This window comes from Rhinatrema bivittatum, chromosome 8, assembly GCF_901001135.1.
Source record: "Rhinatrema bivittatum chromosome 8, aRhiBiv1.1, whole genome shotgun sequence".
Taxonomy (NCBI): Eukaryota; Metazoa; Chordata; class Amphibia; order Gymnophiona; family Rhinatrematidae; genus Rhinatrema; species Rhinatrema bivittatum.
Window position 1 is genome coordinate 42,860,107 of NC_042622.1, and position 23,945 is coordinate 42,884,051.

At 44.3% G+C, this 23,945-nt stretch overlaps 1 protein-coding gene and 1 long non-coding RNA gene across 2 annotated transcripts in view; one reads left to right on the forward strand and one right to left on the reverse strand.

The window, feature by feature from the left end:
• Nucleotides 1–212: 212 nt before the first annotated feature.
• LOC115097159 (protein-glutamine gamma-glutamyltransferase 5-like) overlaps nucleotides 213–23,945 on the reverse strand; it is a 29,768-nt gene continuing 6,035 nt past the window's right edge. Inside the window, exons 3-10 of the mRNA XM_029612715.1 lie at nucleotides 23,538–23,753; nucleotides 21,402–21,520; nucleotides 18,990–19,118; nucleotides 18,500–18,677; nucleotides 11,086–11,224; nucleotides 2,619–2,722; nucleotides 2,254–2,493; nucleotides 213–1,161 (exon numbers count right to left, since the gene is read on the reverse strand). Coding sequence (XP_029468575.1) covers nucleotides 2,261–2,493; nucleotides 2,619–2,722; nucleotides 11,086–11,224; nucleotides 18,500–18,677; nucleotides 18,990–19,118; nucleotides 21,402–21,520; nucleotides 23,538–23,753 — 1,118 coding nt within the window. The 3' untranslated portion in view covers nucleotides 213–1,161; nucleotides 2,254–2,260. The remainder of the gene's footprint in view (nucleotides 1,162–2,253; nucleotides 2,494–2,618; nucleotides 2,723–11,085; nucleotides 11,225–18,499; nucleotides 18,678–18,989; nucleotides 19,119–21,401; nucleotides 21,521–23,537; nucleotides 23,754–23,945) is intronic.
• Nucleotides 12,980–23,833, forward strand: LOC115097160. Its single transcript, XR_003858228.1, has 2 exons — nucleotides 12,980–13,236; nucleotides 23,454–23,833. It is a non-coding gene; the product is annotated as an uncharacterized LOC115097160 (long non-coding RNA).

The following is a 23,945-nucleotide window of genomic DNA, read 5'->3' on the forward strand; positions in this document are numbered from 1 at the left end:
ATTCTTTCCCCAGTTATATCAACCTTGTTGTAATGTAACTTTATGACCTCTTTGCACTTGTTAATGTTCTGGTTTTTTTTTTCGTTTTCACACCCCCCTGTTATCTGTAAACCAGCATGATGTGATTTCTAATCAAGAATGCCGGTATAGAAAAACCTCTAAATAAATAAATAAATAAATGATCTCTGCACTTAGGTTCACCTTTATTTTATGTTTTTCAGTGAAAGGACAAGTTTGCAAAAAAACAGAATGAAACTGATACTCTAGTCAATTACTGGGGACATTTGGAATTTAAATTTTTTATTTTCTTTTCAATGTATTATATCCAGGGTTCTTCCAAGGCCAACATAATGAAAAGGCTATACACAGTAAGAAAACAGATAAGACAACAGTGAGGCTGGACAGATTTTAGGCATCTGGATAGGCAACTTTAAATACGTTTTTTTTTACACTTGGGACCAGAATGGAGGCATCTTAGAGGGTGGGAGGTAACTTACTCTGGTGTAAGGGTGCTAGAAGGGAGAATGCATAGAAGCAGGAGGAGGCTCACTTAGTGCATGTGAGGCCGAGAGCAGGGAGAATGTGAAACAGAGTACCAGTGAGTAAGAGCGGCAAGTTAAGAAGGGGATCAGCTGATGAATATGTTTGAGAGTGAAGACTAGAGATTTAAAATGTGAGCATGACCTAATAGGAAGCCAATGGAGGGAAACCTGAAACAGGAGTAGCAGTCGGTAGAGAAACCTGGCAGGGGCTTATTATATAGGGCAAAGTGAGGATTTGGGGAGACCAGCAAGGAGATTACCACAAGTGGTTGTCATGGGAAAAGAAAGCAGCTTGAATGGTCAGAAGGAGATGAATATTAAACAGGTGAAAGAAAAGAGAAGGCCAGATCTAAGAAATGTGAGCACATAGAGGAAGAGAAAGGTTGAGTGTAGCTCCCAGATTCCACGCACACATGCGGAGAAGGCAAGAGGGACAGAGCCAAAAGAGAGAACTACAGTTGTTCTGTTCAATGGTTGGTCAAGAGAAGTTTCTCTATAATCCCTGATTTTTTCTGGACTTGACGGAGGTAAGGAATCATCATCCATGGTTGATGCACGGCCACAGCCTCTCAATAACTTGGCTAGATACTATGAAACATATCCCATTCTTCTGGAGTTCCTTAACAAAAACAGATGGAAACATTAAACTTTCTGAACATACATGTGCAGAACTGATGCCTTCATGCTGTATAGATTTGGTGCTCAAAGAGCTGGCAATAGCACTGCTTGCAAAGACAAAATACATTTCCTACTGTGTGCTCCTATGCATTCCTGTATATTATAAAGCAACAAGGGATGGGCAAGCCCCATGGCTTAAGCCACAACACTGAGCTGAGGTCTCCTGTCCAAAGGAGCCAGCTTGGGATGGGCTCGCTGCAAAAGGGAAGTGCTTCATCCCAGAGACGGAGGGAAGAAAGCTGCTGCTAGTGACCCCTGTTAGCCGAAGAAGTGACGCTGAGAATATGTTTCAGAGATTTCCCCTCCCTCCCTCCTGGCAGGCGAAGGTGTGTGCCACTCTAGCATAGCTATCTGGGAAAGAGATTCTATGATAAAGCATGAAATGGGGTATAAAAAAAATGCCATGGGGTATTCAGTGAACTAAATTACTTAGGTGACATGGCTTCTACCCCTGATTGCCATGAGCGAGCTCTTCCCCCCAATACTGTTTCAAGTTACATAAAGAAAAGCATTAGAATGAGTTAAGATGTGCTAGCGTACGTGTACTTTTGAAAATTGATGTAAAGCTTGCAGGTAAAAGGCATTCTTGAGTGTGTGTGTGTGTGTGTGGGGGGGGGGAGGAATATTTCAGGGGCATGTTACAAATCTACATGTGCAACCCCTAAATTTTCAAAAAAATGCACGCAGACTTGGCATGTCAATAATGTGCACAATTTAGGCCATCGTTTTGAAACTGGTAAAGTTTCGAGTATGGGAGAGTTAACCACAAGACAACCTGACAGTTAAAGACAATTTTTGCAGGTACCCTTCTGTTTGAAAAGCAGGCGGCTTTGATTGCACTTGAAAAGTCTGCAGGCAACTTTGCAGTTAGATGCAGCTCTGAAAATGTACCCGAATGTAACTATATGCATGCGTATTCTTCAGATCTTGTGCATGTCAGAAGTTTATTCTTAAGCTGCATGTATGCTATGGTAGAGTTGTTTTATAATATCACTAGGGCAAAGGAGGGCAAACGCAGTTTGATTTTTCGCACCTTCTTGCTATTTGTAAGTGTCCGTGATATCTATACGCTCATTGCCGCTGATGCTCTTGGTACTTATGTTTTTTCCAACAGCATTTCTGACACTGTTCACTTTTTCCTTCTTCTCGGCTTTTAATACCCAGGAATTGATCGTTGCATTCACTTCCGCATACACAAAAGTACAATCAAACTTTGCGCTAAACAACGCCCTCTTGACAGCTTTCACTGAAGTTGGACCACAACAGTAGACCCCTAGGGTACAATTTGGGAAGGGGGGGGGATAAAAAATAAATATATCAGAACTATTTGGAACTATTTCACCTCTTCTCCAAGGCAAAATAATGGCAACTTTCCTGAAGGGAAGGCTTGGATCTTACCATTGCTTTGTTCCTGAGGAGTTGCATCAACTACCTGCCAGCCATCATACCCAGATGAAAGGTCCCTTCGTCTCATCCAGCACTCATTCCAAACATGGAAGTTCCTGTACAAATAAAGTCATTGATTCAGTTCAACTGTTAATGCTTCTCTACAGATGGTCTTCACGTCTTACAACTCGTCTTTGTATAGATGAGCTTTTTATTACTGTACTTTCTGAAGGGAGGAAGGTTTAGGAGATCGCTGCGTGTGTGTTTGTGTATCTGTGTGTTCCCACCACACACTAACTTTTCTGTTACTAGATATCATGTGGTATGGTAACAAATGAACAATGGTGCCATTTCCAATAGCAGCAATTGGGACAGGAGTGACCAGGGAGTGCCCCTCCCCTGTGAAGAGATTTTCAACTACAGGATATGAGGGTTCAGAGGTGGGGGTGAAGGGAAGAAGAAATAGGGGAGGGTCCAGTAGAGTTGTTTGTCTATGGACTTGATATTTTTTACTTTAGTTTTGGTTTTCTTTTATTATTCTTTTTTTTTTGTTAGTTTTCATTTTAAAGAATAAACAAACAACAAAAGGAGAAGATAAATACAACAAAATTAAAAAGAAAATACATGTGCACACCCCTAATGACCTGTGCTGCCTCACAGCTACCTAAAATACCTAACAAAGGAAATATGCAAAATAAAAAAAACAATGATGGCTGAAATCTTATGCCTACCTTGTTGTGTTTGGCGGTCCGTGGGTTCCTCCCACAGACCGCTGCACATACCCCCAGGCTGGGCCTTCTCCCTCATTAGGCTGCTGCCAGCCTGCCTCTCCCCCTAGCATGGCAGGAGGCTGCAGCAAGATGCCACTGAATACCATCGTGGCACCACACTGCTGACATTGCTGGGCCCTGCTTCCTCTAGGGCGTGCGTGCCAACTTCCCCAACCTTAAAAGGCCTGCAGCAGGAAACCCAACTGGCACCCTCAGACGATGTCACCCTCTCTGGCCTATATAAGGCTACAGCAGACATTCCTCCAGGGCCTTGGCAACAGGTCTCCCTACTGCCTAGTAGTATGAGTTGCCTCAATGTTCCTATTTCTGACTTCTCCACTTTTGAGTCCAGTGTCTTCAGTCCAGTGTCTTCAGTTTCTTCATCTTCTGTCCCAGTGTCTTCGCTCTTCAGTTCTTTTGGTCAGTCTTCAGTTTCTTCGTTCTTCAGTGTCCCTTGCCTCCTGTCTTGCTCCTCACCTTCCTGCCCTGCCTATCCATCCCATCTTGCCCTTCAGATGGATACCTTGTACTGACCATTGCCTTCTTCGTGGATCTGACTGAATGCTGCCTGCCACTGACCATTGCCTGCTTCTTGGACCTTCAGCTCATCAGCAGAGTCCCTTACCTAAGATCTTCCAGACTTGGCACCCAAAGGCTCAACCAGAGGGGAACATTGGCTGGTATAGGCAAAGCTCCAGCTGGGATTCTGCCTCATCCAAGTCCACCTGCTGATGATGGGGACCTATAGGACTCCTCCATGCAGGTTGCGCCAACTCCACCTTGGTCCAAGGGGCCACATCTCCAAAATATTTATGAGGCCATGGACCCAGTGGACCTGACTTCCCTGCAGGTCATCCCAGGCCTTGCTCATAAGTTACAAGAGCAACAGGAAATCTTCAAAATCCTGCTGGCTTCCATGCAGTTGAACACCCTTACTCCTTCTTTGGCTCCTTTGCCTTCAGCACCCAGGTCACCACTGCCCATTGCCTCAAGCTGGCTCACACTACAATTGCCAGTTCCCCCCTCCCCCTCTCCAGTACACCTGGAATACCAAGCAATGCTGTGGCTTCCTGAACCAGTGCCACATGCACTTCACTCTGCAGGTACAGTTGTTTCCAGATGATTTAACAAAGACCACCTACATCTTCTTGCTCTTTGATGGGAAGGCTTTAGCACGGGCATCCCCCCTCTGAGAACATACAGACCATCTATTGCACAACTTGTCCCAATTCATAGATCAGTTCATGGTCTTCGAGGAACCTAGCCGAACAGCTACTTGAGGGCACAGACCTGCTTCATCTCCAGCAAGGCACCAAAACACTGGCCGAATACTGCAATTGAGTTTAGAACCTTGGCAAAGAACTCAATTGGCGGGAGGACCGTCTGATTAACAGATTCCTAGAGAGTGTATCCTCTAAAATTAAAGATGAACTTGCTGCTCAAGACCTCTCTGCCTTGCTGGAAGTCCTCATCAAATTAACCAGGAAAATCAACTATCGATTTCAGTAGAGTGCTTGGGAATTCCATCCCCCATGCAGAAACATTACTCTGGCACCCCGGTTCCAAAAGCCACTCTGATCACCAGCTCTAGCTCCCTCAACTTCATTCGAAGAGCCCATGCAGATAAGTTGCAGCCATCTGGCCCCCGAAGAAAGGCTCCGTCAAAGACAGCAGGGACTATGTCTATACTGTGCAGGCAGAGGATAACTCATGGCTCAATGCTCACTGAAAGTGAGAAAATCCAGCGTCTAGGGTCCAGTGGGGAGGTAATTGTAGGCCTTACCATTCCAACTCCCCAATTACTATTGCCTTTGATCAATGAGTTGGATTTAATCAGTTTTCCCACTCAAGCGTTTGTGAACTCAGGTTCTTGTGGGAACTTTATTATGAAAGAAAACATAGACCGGCTTCTCATTCTCACCATTCAAAGGGACTCTCTGTTGATAATTTCCTATATCCATAGAGATCCTCCTGCTGTCCAGATTACCTTAAGTACCACACCAGTGACATTATGCACAGGCCTCCTCCACTGGGAAAGAATCACCTTCCACGTAATTCCCAGGGCCATTCACCCTATGATACTGGGCTTATTCTGAATCCAAGAACATCATCCACAATTTAGTTAGGTTGACCTACAGCTCTCCAAGAATACATGAACTTCTGCCTGGAGTCGGTAAAATCTTCACTGTCTAATCTTGCCAACCACCCTTCTGGGGCTCTCCCCACACTACGCTGACTTTGAAGACGTCCTTTCTAAGTGCAAAGCTGAGACACTGCTGCCACACCAATGATACGATTGTGACATCAAGCTCCTCCAGATACCACACCACCATGGAGAAAGGGTCTACCCCATGTGTATCCCCGAGACTCAAGCCATGACAGAGTATATCAAGGAAAACTTGGAGCATGGATTAATCTGCCCTTCCTCCTCTCCAGCTGGAGCCAGCTTCTTTTTTGTGGCAAAGAAGGAAGGCTCTCTCAGGCCCTGTATTGACTATCGAGGCCTGAACGCAATCATGAACAAGGACCACTACCCCTTACCATTGATATCAGAGCTCTTTGGTGGCCTCCAAGGAGTGAAGATTTTTACAAAAGTAAACATCACAGAGACATGCAATCTCATGTAGATCAAGGCAGGTGAGGAGTGGAAAACAGATTTTAACACCCGTGACAGCTACTACGAGTATCTTGTCATGCCATTCAGCTTTTGTAAGACACCGGCAGTCTTCCAAAGATGGTCAATAAAATTTTTTGCGACCTCCTTTATACTTGTGTAGTCATGTACTTAGACGGCATCCTAATTTTCTCTCACAACCTTAGCACCCACCGACCAGATGTGTGCACAATACTGCAAAGCCTGTGAGAGAACAATCTGTTCGCCAAGCTAGAAAAATGCATTTTCGAGCAGGAAGAACTCCACTTCCTGGGATACATTGTCTCATGTGGTGAGTTTAACATGGACCCTGGCAAGGTGAAAGCAATCAGAGATTGGCCCCACCCCACAGGACTCTGGGCTCTATAGAGATTCCTGGAATTTGCTAGCTATTACTGGCAATTTATCCCAAACTACTCCACCATGGTGGCTCCCCTCACTGCTCTCACTATCAAGGGCACCAATACTAAGGACTTGGATCCCGAAGCCCTAAAGGCATTCCAAGACCTAAAAACTGGAATCCTCAAAAGACCCTGTCTGCACCATCCAGATCCCAGATGGCCCTTTATCCTAAGCATCGGGGCAGTTTTAAGCCAACATTCTCCGGAAGGAGTACTTCATCCTTGATTCTTTTTCTCAAGGAAATTCTCTCCCACAGAACATAATTATGGCATCGGAGACCAGGAGCTCCTGGCCATAAAATTGGCTCTTGAAGAGTGGTGTCATTTACTCGAGGGAGCGCAACACTGTATCATCATATATACGGATCAGAAAAACCTCGAACATCTCCAGCAAGCTCAGCAATTAAATGCAAGGCAAGCTCACTGGTTCCTATTCTTCGCCTGCTTTGACTTCGAACTGTGGTACTGTCCCGCATTTAAGAACTAAGTGGCAGATGCTCTCTCGCTCCTTCTAGACTGAGGACATCCCAGAGCCTCCCAGGCACATCTTAAACCCTGCTAAGATAATTATGGCCACCTCCATGACCATCCCTCCAGGGAATATGGTCAAATCTTCCCGTTTGCGCGAAAAAGTGTTAAAATGGGTCCATGACTCCCGTTTCGCAGGTCACCCTGGATGTGCATGCAACCTTGAACTGTGTCAGCGGTACTACTGGTGGCATCAAATAAAGTAAGATGTCAAAGCTTATGCTGACTCTTGCCCGACCATGCTAGGCTGACCCTGGGGGCTATTACAGCTGTTGCCAGCTGTTACAGCTGTTGCCAGCCACTAGGGACCCCTGGACCCATCTGTCTATGGATTTCATCATGGACCTTCCCCTCTCAAATGGTGCTACTGTGATCTGGGTAATCATTGATCATTTCTGAAAAATGGCACGCTTCGTCCCACTATCAGGTCTTCCATCAGCACCTGAACTGGCAGACTTCTTTACTCTTCATGTTTTCTGCTTGCATAGGCTGCCCAAGCACATACTATCAGACTGGGGAGTACAGTTCACTGCGAAGTACTGGTGTTTCTTGTGCAAGAAATTTGGTATCATGCTAGACTTCACAACCACATACCGCCCCAGGGAAACAGACAAGCAGAGCGCATCAAGCAGAGCGCCCCAGGGAAACAGACAAGCAGGCCTCCATCCATTCCTACATCAATGAATGCCAGGACAATTGGGCCACTCTCCTACCCTGGGCTGAGTTTTCCCACAACTCCCATGTGAATGCTGCCACCAGGTCCTCTCTCTTTTTGCTGGTCTATGAAAGACAGCCACTGCCTCCCCTCCCATTGCCAGAAATAGTGTCTTTGCCATTGGCTCAATGGTCAGCTCAGGAATTGCAAGAACTATGGGCACAAATCACTTTCTAATCCAAAAGGCCACTGCTCGAGCCAAAAGAACAACTGATGTTCTCAGAAGACCAGCTCCACAGATCAAAGCAAAGGAGAGAGTGTGGCTCAGCACACATACGTGGGTACCATCTATGCACCTGGCTCTAAACTACATTGGCCCCTTTTCAGTACTGCGACAACTGGAGCTCATTGTTTATCAACTGAAGCTACCAGCAACTCTTAAAATACACAACGTATTCCATGTCTTGCTTCTTAAACACCTAATATTCTCCTGGCCTTCCAGGAAACCACCAGAACCTTAGGAAGTAACTATCGATGGAGAGACAACATACAAGGTCAAGGAAATCCTAGATTCTCATTGCAGGGTAAAAAACTTGAATATCTTATTGCATGGAAGGATTATGGTCCAGAGGAGAACTTCTGGGAACCAGTTTCAAATGTTTTGGACCGCAATCTACTAAGGGAATTTCATCTATGCCACCCAAGAAAACCCAAGCCTCAAGGAGGGGGGCTTAAGAGGGGGTGTACAGTTGCGTTTGGCAGTCCACAGGCTTCTCCCATGATCTGCTGTACTTACCTTGGATCTTCCCCCTTGTCAGGATGCTGTGGCACCAGCCTGCCTCTCGGAAGCGCACACTCCAACTTCCCCAGGCTTAAAAGGCCAGTGGCTGGAAACCCAACTGGCAACCTCACGTGATGTCATCCTCTCTGGCCTTTATAAAGGCCCAGCAGACATTTCTCCAGTGCTTTGGCAAAAGGTCTCCCTACTGCTAGTAGTGTGAGCTGCTCAGCATTCCTGTCTTCTGCATTCTCCAGTCCTGAGTCCAGTGTCTTCAGAACCCGTTGTGTCTTCAGTTCCTTCAACTTCTGACTCAGTGACTTCGCTCTTCAGTTCTTCTGGTCAGTCTTGAGTTCCTTCATTCTTCAGTGTCCCTTGCCTCCTGTCTTGCTCCTCACCTTCCTGCCCTGCCTATCCATCCCATCTTGCTGTTCGGATGGATTCCCAGAACTGACCATTGCCTGCTTCATGGACCTACCTGAATGCCACCTGCTACTGACCACTGCCTGCTTCTTGGACCTTCAGCTCATCAGCAGAGGTCCCCATCTAAGACCTGCCAGCTTTGGAACCCAAAGGCTCAACCAGAGGGGATGTGGGCTGGTAAAGGAGAAGCTCCAGCTAGGCCTCTGCCTCGTCCAGCTCCGCCTGTCGATAGTGGGGATCTGCAGGGCTCCTCCCTGCAAGTTGCACCAACTCCACCTCAGTCCAAGCGTCCACGTCTCCAACCTTTTCTCCCTAAATTGTGAGATCCTACCACAGGTCCATTGGTTTGCATTCCAGATTCCCCACGGCCTCTCCAACACAAGAAATCCATTTCTGAAAGCATTTGAATAAATTACCTGTGTATGAGTTCGATCTTTAATTCCACCCTCTGAGTACATATTCACATTTTGGGGTAGATTTTCAAAAAACGCGAATAGGCGTACTTTTGCTGGCGCATCAGGCGCAAGCAAAAGTACGCTGGATTTTAGTAGATACGCGCGGAGCCGCGCGTATCCACTAAAATCCTGGATCGGCGCGCGCAAGGCTATGAATTCTGTATAGCCGGCGTGCGCCGAGCCGCGCAGCCTACCCCCGTTCCCTCCAAGGCCGCTCCGAAATCGGAGCGGCCTTGGAGGGAATCCTCTAACGCCCTCCCCTCACCGTCCCCTCCCTTCCTCTACCTAACCCACCCGCCCGGCCCTGTCTACACCCCCCCCTTACCTTTCTCCGGGGATTTACGCCTCCCGGAGGGAGAAGTAAATCTCTGCGCGCCAGCGGGCCTGTTGCGCGCCGGGACGCGACCTGGGGGCGGGTACGGAGGGCGCGGCCACGCCCCCGGACCGCCCCGGGCCGTAGCCACGCCCCTGTACCCGCCCCCAAAACGCTGCCGACATGCCCCCTAAACGCCGCGACGACCGGGCCCGCCCCCCGACACGCCCCCCTCGGAGAACCCCGGGACTTACGCGAGTCCCGGAGCTCTGCGCGCGCCGGTAGGCCTATGTAAAATAGGCTCACCGGCGCGCAGGGCCCTGCTCGCCTAAATCCGCCCGGATTTGGGCGGATTTAGGCGAGCAGGGCTCTGAAAATCCGCCCCTTTATGTGCAGTTGTCCAAATTCTTTTCCAAAGTGAAATCAAAATCTTGAATCATGGTATCCCCACCTACCAACTTTAGCAATTGATATACTGTACCTTAGTAAATAGTGCGCCTGTATGTAATCTTTTAGAGAACAGGTCCCCCCCAGAGTATCCTGTTCTTATTTTGGGGAGAAACGTCATACTACAACAACCTGAAATGTTAGAAAAAGGAACTGGACTACATTTTTATTTGTAAACTTGCTGATCTTGAAAGGTATGTAAGCCTTTACTTTCTGGACACTTAAGACATTTCTTAGATTTAGTTCATTGAGGGTTTACTGTATGGCTGGCCACAGAGGGGGGAAAACCCGTATTCCATTAATTTGCCTTTCAGTCTCTTCCAGGTTGAAATAACATCTTGAGGGAAAAGGTGTGTTGGAATCCCAATTATATTAGGAAACATCAGCAATCTGTATGGTTCTACCATCTCTAGAGACTTGTTACTCCAAAATCATAGTTCATTAAGTGTTTTTTTTTTTTTTTTTGGAGGCCTATATTACAAGGGGAACTTTCAAACTGTGTGCAGAACTATAAAGGTGGTGAGTAATTTTTACCCATAAACTTGATGTTCATTTTCAAGGGAAAAAGAATCAGAAAACATACGTGCACAGACCTGCACCTACTATTTGTGCCAGTTCTTTTTTTCCAGCAAAATTATGCACATACACACGTGGGCATAAGTACCAACCCCACCCAGACTACACCCCGTAGGAAAGCCTCCATTCTGTGCATGAAAGGATGCATAGAACAGGCTTTGAATACTGCCCTCCTCGTGTATGAGATCAGGCTCCAGAATGATCTGTCTCCTCAAAAGCCATATATATAATTAGAACTCAGACTAAGCCCCTCATCTGCAAGGGAATTTGGAGTGAACGCAACCCCTGTTGCAAATAATTCCAGAGGAATTCTGCTAAATAAATTAGTTCTGAGTTGCGGCAATTTAATCTCTAATTTTTACATATATTGTCCATAATTCTGCAGTGGCCCTGGCGAGGTCTTGCTATTCCTTAAGCTTTGGCTGTAATAAGGTTGGTAGCATTGGATGACAAAATATGGGTTGAAGAGAGAGCTCTTACCAGATGCTGTCGTTGGATTCCGCCTTGAGCAACTTCCCATTTTTGTCAAAGACCTGATCTATGACCAGGTCCTCATTGGCATCATGTGCAGACTCAAAATTTGTAACCACACGGGTTGGAATCCCTAAGCATCTCATCACTAGAAAAGAGAAATACTGCTCTTAAACGATGGATAAAGTCACTTTTGTAAACAATCTGGGATCTGTCATCAAGAGCATACCTTGAAAAACTGGTGGGATTTTCACACAATTCTAAAATTTGTATTTATATATTTTACAAGTCTTATATACCACATCCCCAATCATAAAAATGTTCAAAGCAGCGAAGAAAGATTGCCAACAAGGAATATACACATAAAAAATGCATTAAAAACTATATAAAAGCCTAAAAATTAATCCCATTAAAAAATAACACCAAGAAACCTTGGCAACTAAAAAAACAGAACAGAAAAGTACCAGATGTGGCCCAACTAACCATTCAGTTCACAGGAAAAAAAACAAACAAGCTTTCATCTTTTTTTTCTAAAAGACAGATGATTGCTCTCAAGGCATACCTCTAACTGAAGGCTGTTACAAGGAAATGGCACAGCCACTGAGAGAATACCTGACTCTTGTGCACTGTGGCGATAACCAGCAAAATTCCCCCTACTACCCTTGGCTGAACCTAAGCGCTCCTCCTGGCTTGAAACCAGCTGAGGATATATGCCAAGTGTACTTAGGTCCACAATAGTTATAGGAAAATTTAGCATGCATCGTTTAGGGAAGGCAGGCAGGCAGGTAGGTAGAGGAAGTTTAGAGAAGAGACTTCACAAGTGGAAATGAATCAAGCAATTTTATACTAAAATTAAACATCTGATGTAGGAAAATTGAGCAGGCGATGTTCATTGTATGTCATTCTTTTAATTTGTAATACACTTTGATGATGTCTGTAATGAGAAATATATTATCAAATTTAATTAAATAACTAAACTAATATAGGAATTATTGAGAGATGTTGCTGGTAGACGGGCTTTCAAGGACAAGACGGTTCTATTTTCAGACATCTGAAAAAGGAACCTATACACTTTTGAAGGCCCATGTACCATCGTTGTTAGATAATTCTTCTGTTGGTCTACTTTTGTTAACAGACAAGAAAAGAATACAAATGGAAAACAAACATATATGATTTTTAAAACATGAATAATATAATAGACATCTCAGAAAATGAAAATCAACTTATTAAAACTGTAAAATAAAAAAACTTGTTTTTTGCATGGAAAATCATTTCTTACATGTGCTACAGTCCTGAAGTATATCACATGACTTCTGATTTGTCCCAGGTAAAGGAAAAGTCCGTGCATAGACGTCATTTTCCAGTCTCTGCGAGTACGTTCTAGCAAAATTCCTCCTGCAGAAAATGCAGGTGCACGCGACCGCTCGTGGAGATACAATGCACGAGCCAACAGATTTTCTCTTCTGTACTGGCAGCGAGCTTCAAAGTGAGTCACACAGTCGCGTGCGTTCTTTGTCCCAACGTGGCTACTCTCCGAGTACTAACTTCGATGTCCCTCCCCTCCTCGCCTGGGACAACATTTCTGAATTCAACAAGGGTTACGATTTGTAAAACCTTTGATTTTAGAATTGTAATGCCAGCTGTAACCCAGAGTCCGGTGAATAAACTAGTGAGCGATATTATCAAACCAGGAACTCCTGTGTGGATATGGCTGAGTCCACGGAAGCTTCCAGTTGGTGGGTGGAATGTAGCTTGTTGCATTCGATCTTTGGGACTGCTCTGGTCACTAATCTCGTAGGAGTCACTGGCCATGGGATTCCCTTTGTGACTGATGGGGAAGTTAGTGAACAGTCAGAATACTTGGGGGGGCGGAGCTGAGAGGCTCGGAGGAAGAGAGTGCAGGGTGAAGCCAGCTGCCAAAGATGCATGTAGTGCGGCAGCAACGGACTGAGTTTGGCGGTGCACTCCCTTCCTCCCCGCCAGGTCAGGTGATGTCATCTACCCACGCCTGCCTGTATAATCAAGAGCCCGGCTGCATGCAGCTGCTGACAGGCCCCAGGCACCGAGGGGGAGGAAGAGAAAACCCACGCTCTGGACATCACTTCACCAGCTCCTGTTGCAGCAACTCGCAGCCCCACGAATGAACATGTTGTCGATTGGGTGAGCTGCCTGTTCCTTATCTGGGATGTCACGGAGTCCTGGCGCTAACCAACCGCCGTTCCAACCTGCCTCTCTATTTCCTGGGGGAAACCTGATAGTGTCTGACAATCTCAGTGAGGCAGTGTTGACTTCCTTACATTCTGGACGGGTGCTGGACATACGGAACTATCTGCCCCACGTGAGGGGGACTCCTTGGGTAATCAGCGGGGTCTCTTTTACCTGCTCAGGTGACCCTACTGGATGGAGGTTGTTTGCAAAGCTTGAGAAAAATCTAGCCCTTTCTGTTTCTCAAACATAAATTTTTTAACAGAAGTGAGACTAAAGATGGAAGAACATAATAGGATCCAAACTCTGGAAGAAACTGTTAAGATAGTCACTTCTCAATTAACTTCAATTCAAGCTACCAGTGCCTCCTTTATTAAAAAATAATCTTACTATTCATAGCCATCTTGAAAATTTAGAAAATACTCAGATCTCATAATTTCTGTTTTTTTTTTTTTTTAATTTTCTTGTTTCAAGATTGTTGCCTGCAAAGGAATTCTTCAAAAAGTATGTAGGTGAAGTCTTATCTTTTACTGAGGATAAACTCCCAAATGTTGTCAAAGATATATTACTTGTCCCAAGGGATATTTTGTTCTACCAGGGAAGGTGAGATAGATATCTGAGGGCCCTGGGGTATCTACTTTCTTAGAAGCTTCAACTGATACTATTCCTACTAGAGCCACCTTGCTACTCTCTTTTACTTTGGAGCAGGATAAAGATCTGATTTTATATAAGTATTTTGTGGACATTCAGATTTTCCCTACATATCATGCACTATATAGGTTTGCAAGAAGTATTTTCTTTCTTTAAAGTATAGCGGGTTGGCTATAGGAGCTTCCTTTTTTCTTAAGTTTCCATGCAAATGTTTGGTTTCTTACCTTACCAGAATAATAAATTAATTTTTGTAAATCCATCAATTCACTTCATCTGGAACGTTTTCTAACTGATAAGATGGTAGAATGTGATGATAGGGCTCAGTTTGCATCTCAGCCTAGTCAGATTTAAGAAGTTGGTTTAATGTGTAATGGCTGGTTCCTCAAAGACTCTTTTTGTTTTGTCATATTAATATGTATTTTTTTTTCTTATTATCCCTTTTTCTTGTTAATATGGAGTTGTAATATAGCTTGGATTCTTTGTATTTATAAACTTCTTTATATTCATTAATTCCTTAAGTTTTATTGACTGTAAATGATAAAATCAATCAAGAGATGATTATTTATATAAATATATATAAATAACACATGGAGTAATCTGCACAGAGTGGCAGTTACAACCCTTAACAGAGCGGCAGTTGCTATCATAAGCAAATTGCTGGGCAGACTGAATGGACCATCTTGTCTTTAACTGCCATCATTATTATGTTACTATGCTAGGAAATCTTTTAGGTGCTATTATAAATTTTGGCATTAGGTGTCACTACTGTATAGAATACATAGAGCCATGGAAAGTTCCTCAGAGACAGTTCAGCAAGAGGATTCCTGTATTAGGGTTAGATGGCTTTCAGCCTGGATCAAGTTTGAAAAAAATCAGTGGGTTTTCTGATGATCTGCAAGCAAAAAGCTGTCATATGTTATGGTGTGGAACTTGGGTAAATCTGCCAACATCCACAGAACAATCCTTGGAAACCCAGTCTCTGGAAATCTGCTTAGCAGAGTTTCAGAAAATCCACTGTCAAATTTACTTGGCTCCACTGTGGATTATTCTGTCATGGCCCCATTTCATTGCAAAACCTGGATTTTCTCTGAGCCCAACATACTGGTACCTGAACCTCATTTAAACAAAATGGCATGGTTTTAATCCTGAAGGGCAAAGGTAGCCTTGATTTTGTCATGTCATATTGCAAGAAGATCAAGGAATGCTACTTTTTTTTTTTTCAGGGAGGGGAGGGGCAGAGTCTGACTTAGAGGCATCATAGATTCTTGAGAGAAGTTTTTTTTATCTTAAATTTCTCCCAGAGGAAGATGCAAGGGTTCTTTGAGAGCATAAGAACATGCCATACTGGGTCAGACCAAGGGTCCATCAAGCCCAGCATCCTGTTTCCAACAGAGGCCAATCCAGGCCACAAGAACCTGGCAAGTACCCAAAAAGCTAAGTCTATTCCATGCTACTGTTGCAAAAGGAACCGATCAATTTAACCAGACATTCTTGCTGAGTGTATGAACTAGAAAGAAAATGCTAAGGAAATCTTAAGTTTGAGTTCAGTTGATTAGGATAATTTGGTATTCCCAGCCAGGGAATGAGGAACTGCATTTTAAGGTGAATTTTAAAAGCCTGGCATACACATCAGTTGGTGGATGCACAAATAAGTTGGGCTCACTTGTGCTGACCTTTTTTAAAAGAGCACCCAGATATACGTGTAAATGCCTCAGGGCCGACATCTTCAAAATTTTCAAAAAGGGGAAGGGAATGGGTGTGGTCTGAGCGAGCCATGGGCATTTCGGGGCTTGGCCAAGAGATGAGTGTGTAAATACTTACATGCCTTGGTGATACCTGAGTTCCCCTGCCACGTAACTTTACTTCTGCTATGGATGCTGTGTTAGTCATAAAATAAAAGGATCGAGCCATTTTTGAGGGGTTTAAAGGATTTGGGGTAATTGGGCAATCAAACGGGGGGAGGGGAGGTGATTTGGAAGGACCTAACTGTTAACTGGGTGAACTGGTGAATGAATTAATAAACTGGGAATGGTGTGGGCAAGCGCACCTTTTAAAATCTCCTGACTTGCGTGGTAGAAGTGGGATTTTCGTTCTACATGTGGGCTCACTTAAAATTTGGTGCATATGTGTGTGAGGCCAAGTTATTTTATAACATGCATGCATATATGCATATGTTATAGAATAGCTGTGTCCTTGGGCGTGGACCAATGTATGTGTGCCCATGTGAAAGTTGCCATCATATTATTTTACTTTTTCATTTCAAAGATAAGATCACTTTGAGGATCTCAAAGCCAAGGCTACCATTAAGATCACAGAAATCTGTATTCTTGGAGTATACTTCTTGCATGTGTTTTATTTTTGTAGGAAAAACATATGCTGGATGGTCTCCAACAATGGGACAACATTTCAGGGTCATCCATATCTACACTTCTAGTTTCAACTTTTCTCTGTAATTTTTTTATTTTTATTCAATGGTGAATTTTGGGAATAGCTCTTGCACTGCTTAAATTGGTCCCTAAGTGATCTCAGTCCAATTTATATTCTGCTTTTTGGCACTTCAAAGCAGATTATATGCATGTATTTTTCTGTCCCCAAAGGGATCACAATTGAAGTTCATACCTGTCACAATGGAGGGGGAAGAGACTTGTCCAAGGTTACAAGAAGCAGCAGTAGTGGGATTTGAACACTGGTTTCTCTGGCTTGTAGCCCACTGCACTACCCACTAGGCTAGTCCTCCACCATGTGTTCTTGTATTTAACTGGAGTCATGTTTTAGATATCTCGTGAATGAGGCTTACACAGAATTGTGGAAGAGAAAACACGCCTGGAGGATTAGAGAGAATGAGAAGTGATTTAAGAAAGCTTGAAGAGTGGTCGAAGACTTGACAGCCAGGATTCAATACCAAGAAGTGCAGAGTCATGCATCTGGGGTGCAATAATCCAAAAGAGCCGACTATGATGGGGGGGGGGGGGGGGGGTGTGAAAAAGTGTTATACATGGACCAAGAGACAGATCTTGGGGTGATAGTGTCTGGCGATCTGAAAATGGCAAAGCAATGTGACCAGGCGATAGCTAAAGCCAGAAAGATGCCGGGCTGCATAGAGAGAGGAAGAACAGTAAGAAAAAGGAGGTGGTGATGCCCTTGTACAGAACCTTGGTGAGGCCTCACCTGGAGCACTGTGTTCAGTTCTGGAGACCGTATCTCCGAAGGGACAGAGACAGGATGGAGGCGGTCCAGAAAAGGGCAAGCAAAATGGTGAGGGGGTCAGTATTGTAAGACTTATGAGGCGAGGCTGAAGGATCTGAATAATTACACCCTGGAAGAGAGGAGGTACAGACTTGAAAGAATTTCATGATGCACGAAGTTCGAGCCTTTTCCGTTGGAAAGAAATCTGTAGAACTAGGGGTTATGAAATGAAACTCCGGGGGGGGGGGGGGGACAACTCAGAACCAACATCAGATAATATTTCTTCACGGTGGATGCCTGGAATGCCCTTCTGGAGGAGGTGGTGAAGATGAAAATAGTCAAAGAATTCAAAGGGGCTTGGGAGAAACCCTGTGGATCCCTAAAGGCTGGAGGATGGAAATGAAGGTAACTTGCTGGTGTGGCGGTTACTACACTTAACCAGTAAGCCTTGATACTTTGATGCCACTGCAACATTGCTCTCTGATTTATTAGCAGAGGGAAAAAGGGAACTGGATTCAGACAACAACCAACCAGGGCCTCTGCCTTTTTATGGTCTGGGAAACTGATAAGGATGGGGATAACTTGCACAGAGTGGCAGTTACGACTCTTAACAGAAGGCATGGGTTTACTTGATTCCTTTGTTGCAACTGAAACTCCACTCTCCGCTTTGATGGCAGAGGGGTGGTGGAAAGAGTTATTGAATTCAGATGACAACCAACACGGTCTGGGGTACTGATACACAGACATCAGTAAAAAGCACAGGACTGCTTCTCTGGCCATCCATAAGCAAAGCATGGCAAGCGGCACTGTCTGAAATTTCCAAGAAGGCTCCTTACCCAATAAAAGAGAAACATAGGGGTAACCTGCACAGCGCAGCGGATCGTTACCATGGGAAGCTTGCTGGGCGGACTATTTTGGTCCTTTTCTGCCGTCGTTACTGTGTCATGAATGGAAAGGTATGATGTTGTAGTGAAATTGAGGAGAAAAGTGCAGATCCAGTGACTTACTGGTCACACAGTCAGGAAGGAATTTTTTCACTGTTTACATAATTAGTAATAGATACATAGTGTGATTTTTTTTTTTTTTTTTCATCTTCCTCTAACTTTCCACATTGCTGTTAGGAAATTAGAAGAAAGTTGTACACCTCTAGTCTTCTTTCAGTCTAAGTATGTCATCATTTTGCTATTTTTTCCTAAATGCCACAAAGTGAAGTACAGCCTGTTATCACTCACTTGAACTACATCTGCTCTAGGAATGAAGTGCGAGTCCTCATTCCCTACACGTAAGCCACCTAAGAGATACTACTATAATGTACGATAACTTGATATTACACTTTTCTAAAACACCAAAATCCCATTTTCCATGTTGAAGTCTAACCTACCTGTGCACAGAACTCCTGCAAAGACCCAGCACTGCCCATATTTCACGGCTTGGAATCCATTTGCCTGCCACTGTCGCAGGATGGCTACGCTTCCATTCCAGTCAGTTGGCTTTTTTCCGTTAGCATACTCTCCTTCCCATTTGCCTTCCACCACCCCATTGTCATCATTGGCATTGACCTGGAAACCAAGTAAGGACATGGAGAGAACTTCCAAACACAAAAGATATTGTGAAAACAAGAGAGTAGAACTGACTATCTTGCATTATTTCTGTGATGGATACTTATACGTACTGTATACATTGAAGCAATGGTTAAAACTGCTGTTTAGTTAGGATGACTACATTAAGACTAGTGAGCAATGGACGTGTTGTTGTCCTAGATCTGCAGTACACAAGCGTGCCAAGACCCTACCATATTGTCCCCCTTGCCCTTCCCATAATCCTGCCTTGCTGCTCTGATTCAAAACGACAGAAGTAAATCCTTCTCTCACCATAGCGCTGATCACTCTGCTCACGTGTGCAGGATCACCTCTGCGTGAATAGTCAGAATCTGGGTCCCCAAGGAAGTCTAAACTGTGGTCCAGTATTTCCAGACATATATCCAGAATGTTTGCTTCAAACTTTAGAAATGATATTAATAAGAAAACAAATCCATTTAAATTATTGAAATGCTAATATTCCGAAAAAAAATGCGTTGCCTTTATTTTTAGTATATCACATAAATATTGAGCCTATGTTAGCAGCAGACACAATAGAAGCCAAACTACAAGATCAGCCATTGACTCGGGGCATGTGAAACAGATAATGTGGAAAGTGATCTACAAGGAAGAGTCTCTTTGGATACCACAGTAACAGCTGAACTTGCATTCATAGCCACATCTGAACACAACCTCATATTTAGTACTTAGTTCAGTCATGGGATTTGCTTACTCGTGTCAAAAGAGACTCCCACAGCATTTCTTAGAAAACAAGGGCACTGAATACAGTTTGCTCACACTCTCGCCAAAATCCAAAATGGAGAAGAGGAATTGCTGTATAAACAATTCAAGAAACAACAATTCTGGAAATAGGTGTATCCTGCCAGAAAATGCAAAGGCTCCCAAAGGTACATGCAATAAGTAGCAAATAAGTAAGTAAGTAAGTAAGTAATAAAGTTAATAGCAAATATCCACCAAATGTCAGAAAGATTAGTAAATAAAATGCTTTTCATTAACTGACTACCTGCCCCTATTTCATTCAGTTAGGGATGAACATTCGTTTGAACTGAAATGCAAAATGCAATGAATAAGGGTCAATTAGTTTCATTTGTGGGGCTCTGAAATGAATTGAGGGGCCCCTGAATTAAACAAATCTTATTTGTTTAATTTGGTTAAAACTTCTGGTTGAGTCTATGCCTAGGCCCAAAGCCAGAGCCTCGCCTAGGGCATAGACTGAGGCTTAAAGCAGAGGTCACAGCCTAGGCCTGAGCATGATGCCAGGGTCTCAGCCTAGGCCCAAAGTTGGGGCCTCGCCTAGGGCATAGGCCTAGTCCCAAAGCAGGGGCCACGGCCTAGGCCCGGTGCGATAATGGGAACTTAGCCTAGGCTTGGGCTGATGCTTGGGCCTTGGCTGAGATCCAAGCAAGGGCAGGGTTCCCTGAAAAATCTTTTCCCACTTACCTGATCCATCATGTATCCGAAGCCATGGCCAGGCTGGATCCCGACACCTGGGAGTTAACTCTGGTGCATTCCTCCCTAATGGAGGGCAGTAGGTTCATGAATACAGATGAAGAAAGAAAATGTATCTGACAGAGCTCCAAAGGCTAGGCTTGAGGCCTGGGCCTTAACCTAGGCCAAAGCCCAGGCTCTGGGACCTAGCCTCCAATCCAGGCCACAGCATCAGGCCTGGGTCCGGGCTGGACCCAGGCATCGGTCCTGTGTCTGGGCTGAGGCTCCAGCATCAGGACCCAGCCTCCGGACTGGGTCCCGGTGTATGGCTGGGGCCTGGGCCCTGGCCTCTGGATTGGGCCCTGGCATCGGGCCTGGATCCAGGCTGAGGCCCTGGCATTGGGCCTGGGCTCCAGCCTAGACCGAGGCCATAGCATCTGGTTTAGACCCTGGCGTCAGGCCTGGGCTGAGGCGTCAGGACCAGGCCTTCAAGCCTCGGCCTTGCATAGAGCCTAAGCCAAGGTTGCGGCAAGCTACTAGCCTTGGTCCCAGCATTTTTCCAGGTGGGAAGGATGGATAGTGGGTTTGGGAGGCCCCATTTCCTTTTTTTGTTTGTTTGTTTTAGGGGGCTTCATTCAGTTTTTTTTAAAATGAAAGAAACAAATCACATATTTCAAACATTAAACAAATTGAAATTTATGTGGAAAAAGCTTCCTGGAAACAAACCGAAAAATGAAATGAATTTTTTTTACCCCTGCACATTCCTACATTCAGTTGCATACGCATCGCGAGATGCATATGCAAATTTTGAACTTTTCCCGAACTGGGCGGAGTAAATAAAATGAGGGGTGGTTTGTGCTGTGTGTGATGGTGTAAAACATGCTATCGTGGATTTTAATGCCAGAATAACTACACCTTTTTTCCTGTCATTATGCAAATGGAAAGGAGCCTTTTTCAATGGAAAGATGAGGTTGAAAGGGGGTAGACTCAGGAGTAATCTTAGGAATCAGCCTCCCAATGGAAATGTTGGACTATTTCTGCAATCATTTGGTCCTGAGCATAAGCATGTGTGGAAATGTAGCTGTTTCACTGCATGAACACATTGGCCTGCTTTGTTTACAAATGTTGAAATTTCAGATTTGCCTTTTTTTCCATGGAAAGGGGAGGATCACAGGACTGAAACGGATGCTCGGGTATTGAATTTGTCCTTGTAATGGCCCATCAGTGATCCTAATGCTAAAAGAATGCAATTTTTACCTGCCCATAATTCCATCCAATTGACTGGATATAATTCTGAGTCCCCTGGAAGATAATGCCATAATCGTTCATGACATACTCCTGAATCTCCTCTTCTTTGCTCAGAAACACAGTATCACCTGAGAAAGGCAAGTGAAGAGGGACACAGATTAGGTGACCGAAAAACAAAAGTGTTCCTTTGTGCAACTCATATTCAACACTTTAAAATCACAGAGCTACTGAACTGCTAGATATATATTCTACTGCACTCAGAGGCTCTTGGGAGTGTGATGAATACAAGAACTTCTGGGCTGCAGTGGAGATCCTACTGTATTAAAGGCCAGTTGCTTGAATTCCCAGGCCTGTGCACAACTGATTTGGGGGAAGAGAGTTTGAATCTTGGGCATTATTGCATTTGGGCATCATTTCCACTAGAAAGGAGAGAGTTTGAACCATCCTACCAGGCTTGAATTTCCAAGGGTGGTAGAGTGCCAAAAATCTGGAGCAGCAAAGTAGTGAAGGATACAAAATGCCGCAGCAGATTTGGACTGCGGTCCCCCATCACCTTTCCCATTAGACGGTACAGTTAATCATTTCCATTGAGGGAAGAAGAGTCGCGCAGCCTCGGTGGTCCATGAAGAACCCGGGAGGTTCTTGGCCACCTCTGTACCTTTCACTGGGCAATAAAGACAGCGGCACAAGGGCCGGGCTGCTGAAATGCCTCTTTGAGATTCCCACCCCCATCCATGTCTGACCTTCCTTCCTAGAAGAAGGCGGGGTGGTGATGCCAACAGTGCCAAGGAATGGCAAGAACCTAAATCCATCACTGCGTCCTACTACACTTAGTCACTAGCTTTTAGCTACTGTGTGTGTCTTATTGCAGGTAGTGTCGGGCTCCTAGTGAGCTTCTACACTCAGAGGACATTAAAAGTAACTTAAAGACATGCTTTAAACAATTTCTCTTACTATATCGGTGTATCACTATACAGTGTTTGGCAAGAAGCAAATGATTGCATGATCTGAAAAGCAAGGTTAGCAGTAAAGGGGTGCAAACTTTAAAAAAAAAAAAAAAAAAGGACCCTGAACTAGTGCAACAAATCATAGAAAGTATTCTTGAACTGAACACACAATGAAGCTGAGGAAACTGTTGCCAGAGGATGCGGCCAAGGTAACTAGTTCTTGAAGGATTAGCCCATAAAACATTATTAGCCAGGTAGACTAGGGGCAGACATTGATATCCCTGGCAGTAACAAGAAATAGATCCTACTTTTTGGGGTCTGCCAAGGTACTTGTTGACTGAACTGGCCACTGTTGGAGGAAGGATGCTAGGCTGGATGGACCTTGGCTTGACCTATCAGGCCATATCTTTTGTTCTTATGTAATCTGTAAACTTATTAAATTAGTTTCCTGAACTTTTTCCTAAAAAACCTGATGCTGGGTCTTCAAATCAGCAAATCTTCATTAAAATATGAGCAGCAATCAGATTCAATGCAGATTCCTCTGAATTGGCAAACCTGCAATGAATCCCTATATAATCTGTCAGATTATCCCAGATTTGCTTGGACATTTTTTTTTTCCCACAAATTTCCCTGGCAAATCTGAGGAAAAATTTGAAAATTTCAGCAAGCTCCAATCATGTTTGATTTCAGCCTCAAATTAGCCACACATTTCTAGTTAGCAGCACAATAACACTCTTCTTCAGGAAAAGGTTCTCGTCCTGGTGCATCTTAATTTTTCCCCAAAGGACCTATGAATTTCTCATTCATAGTTTATTTTGAAACTCTGTAACAGGGTAAAGTTCCCCCGCAGAATGCTACAAAACCCCTGCACCGTGCGTGGCAGCGGTGTCCTAAAATACACATTGCAGCAATTTAGTTGGCTGTACCTCCATTCTCCTCACTGTTTTAAAACGTAGGAAATGTAATCAGGTAAAGTATGGTTTAATCCAGCTAAGTACCAAGTGGCCCTGACTGGGCCCAACCATACAAGGCACATCTTAATCTAAAGTAAATTCTGCTGCTACCTCACTTCCTCATTCTTGGGGTGAACAATTTCTTTTTTTTTTTTTTTCAGTAAAGTGGAGCCAACCAGTGATGCACAAAGCCTTCTGGGAGAATGACACTGCTAGTAAAGGTAAAGGCTGCTCAAAACTTCTACCTGGCTTCCAGGGATTGAAGAGAAGGATAAATTCTCCACATTTGATGGGTTGCTCTTCCTTGGAGAACTGGACCATCAACGAGTAGCGCCCAACGATGGCAAAGGATGGAGTGAAAAAAGTGATTTCCAGTGTTTGTGGACTTGTGTCGTTAACAACCGCACCCCAAGCGTATGCAGGTTCATTTTGCGATATTGAGAATTTCCTTTGGTTGGAACCTAGAACCAGAACAAGAAACAGCCATTGCCAAATGAACTCGATTCTTATTCTTTTAAATAAAAGAAAGCTTTGGGCCTAATTTACTAAAGGTTCTTTTCCCCTTGACACAGTGCTTTTGATAAATCACACCTACTGCAAGTTTCAGGTGGGCATTATTTCAAATCACTATGGAGGCAGATATTATGGAAACC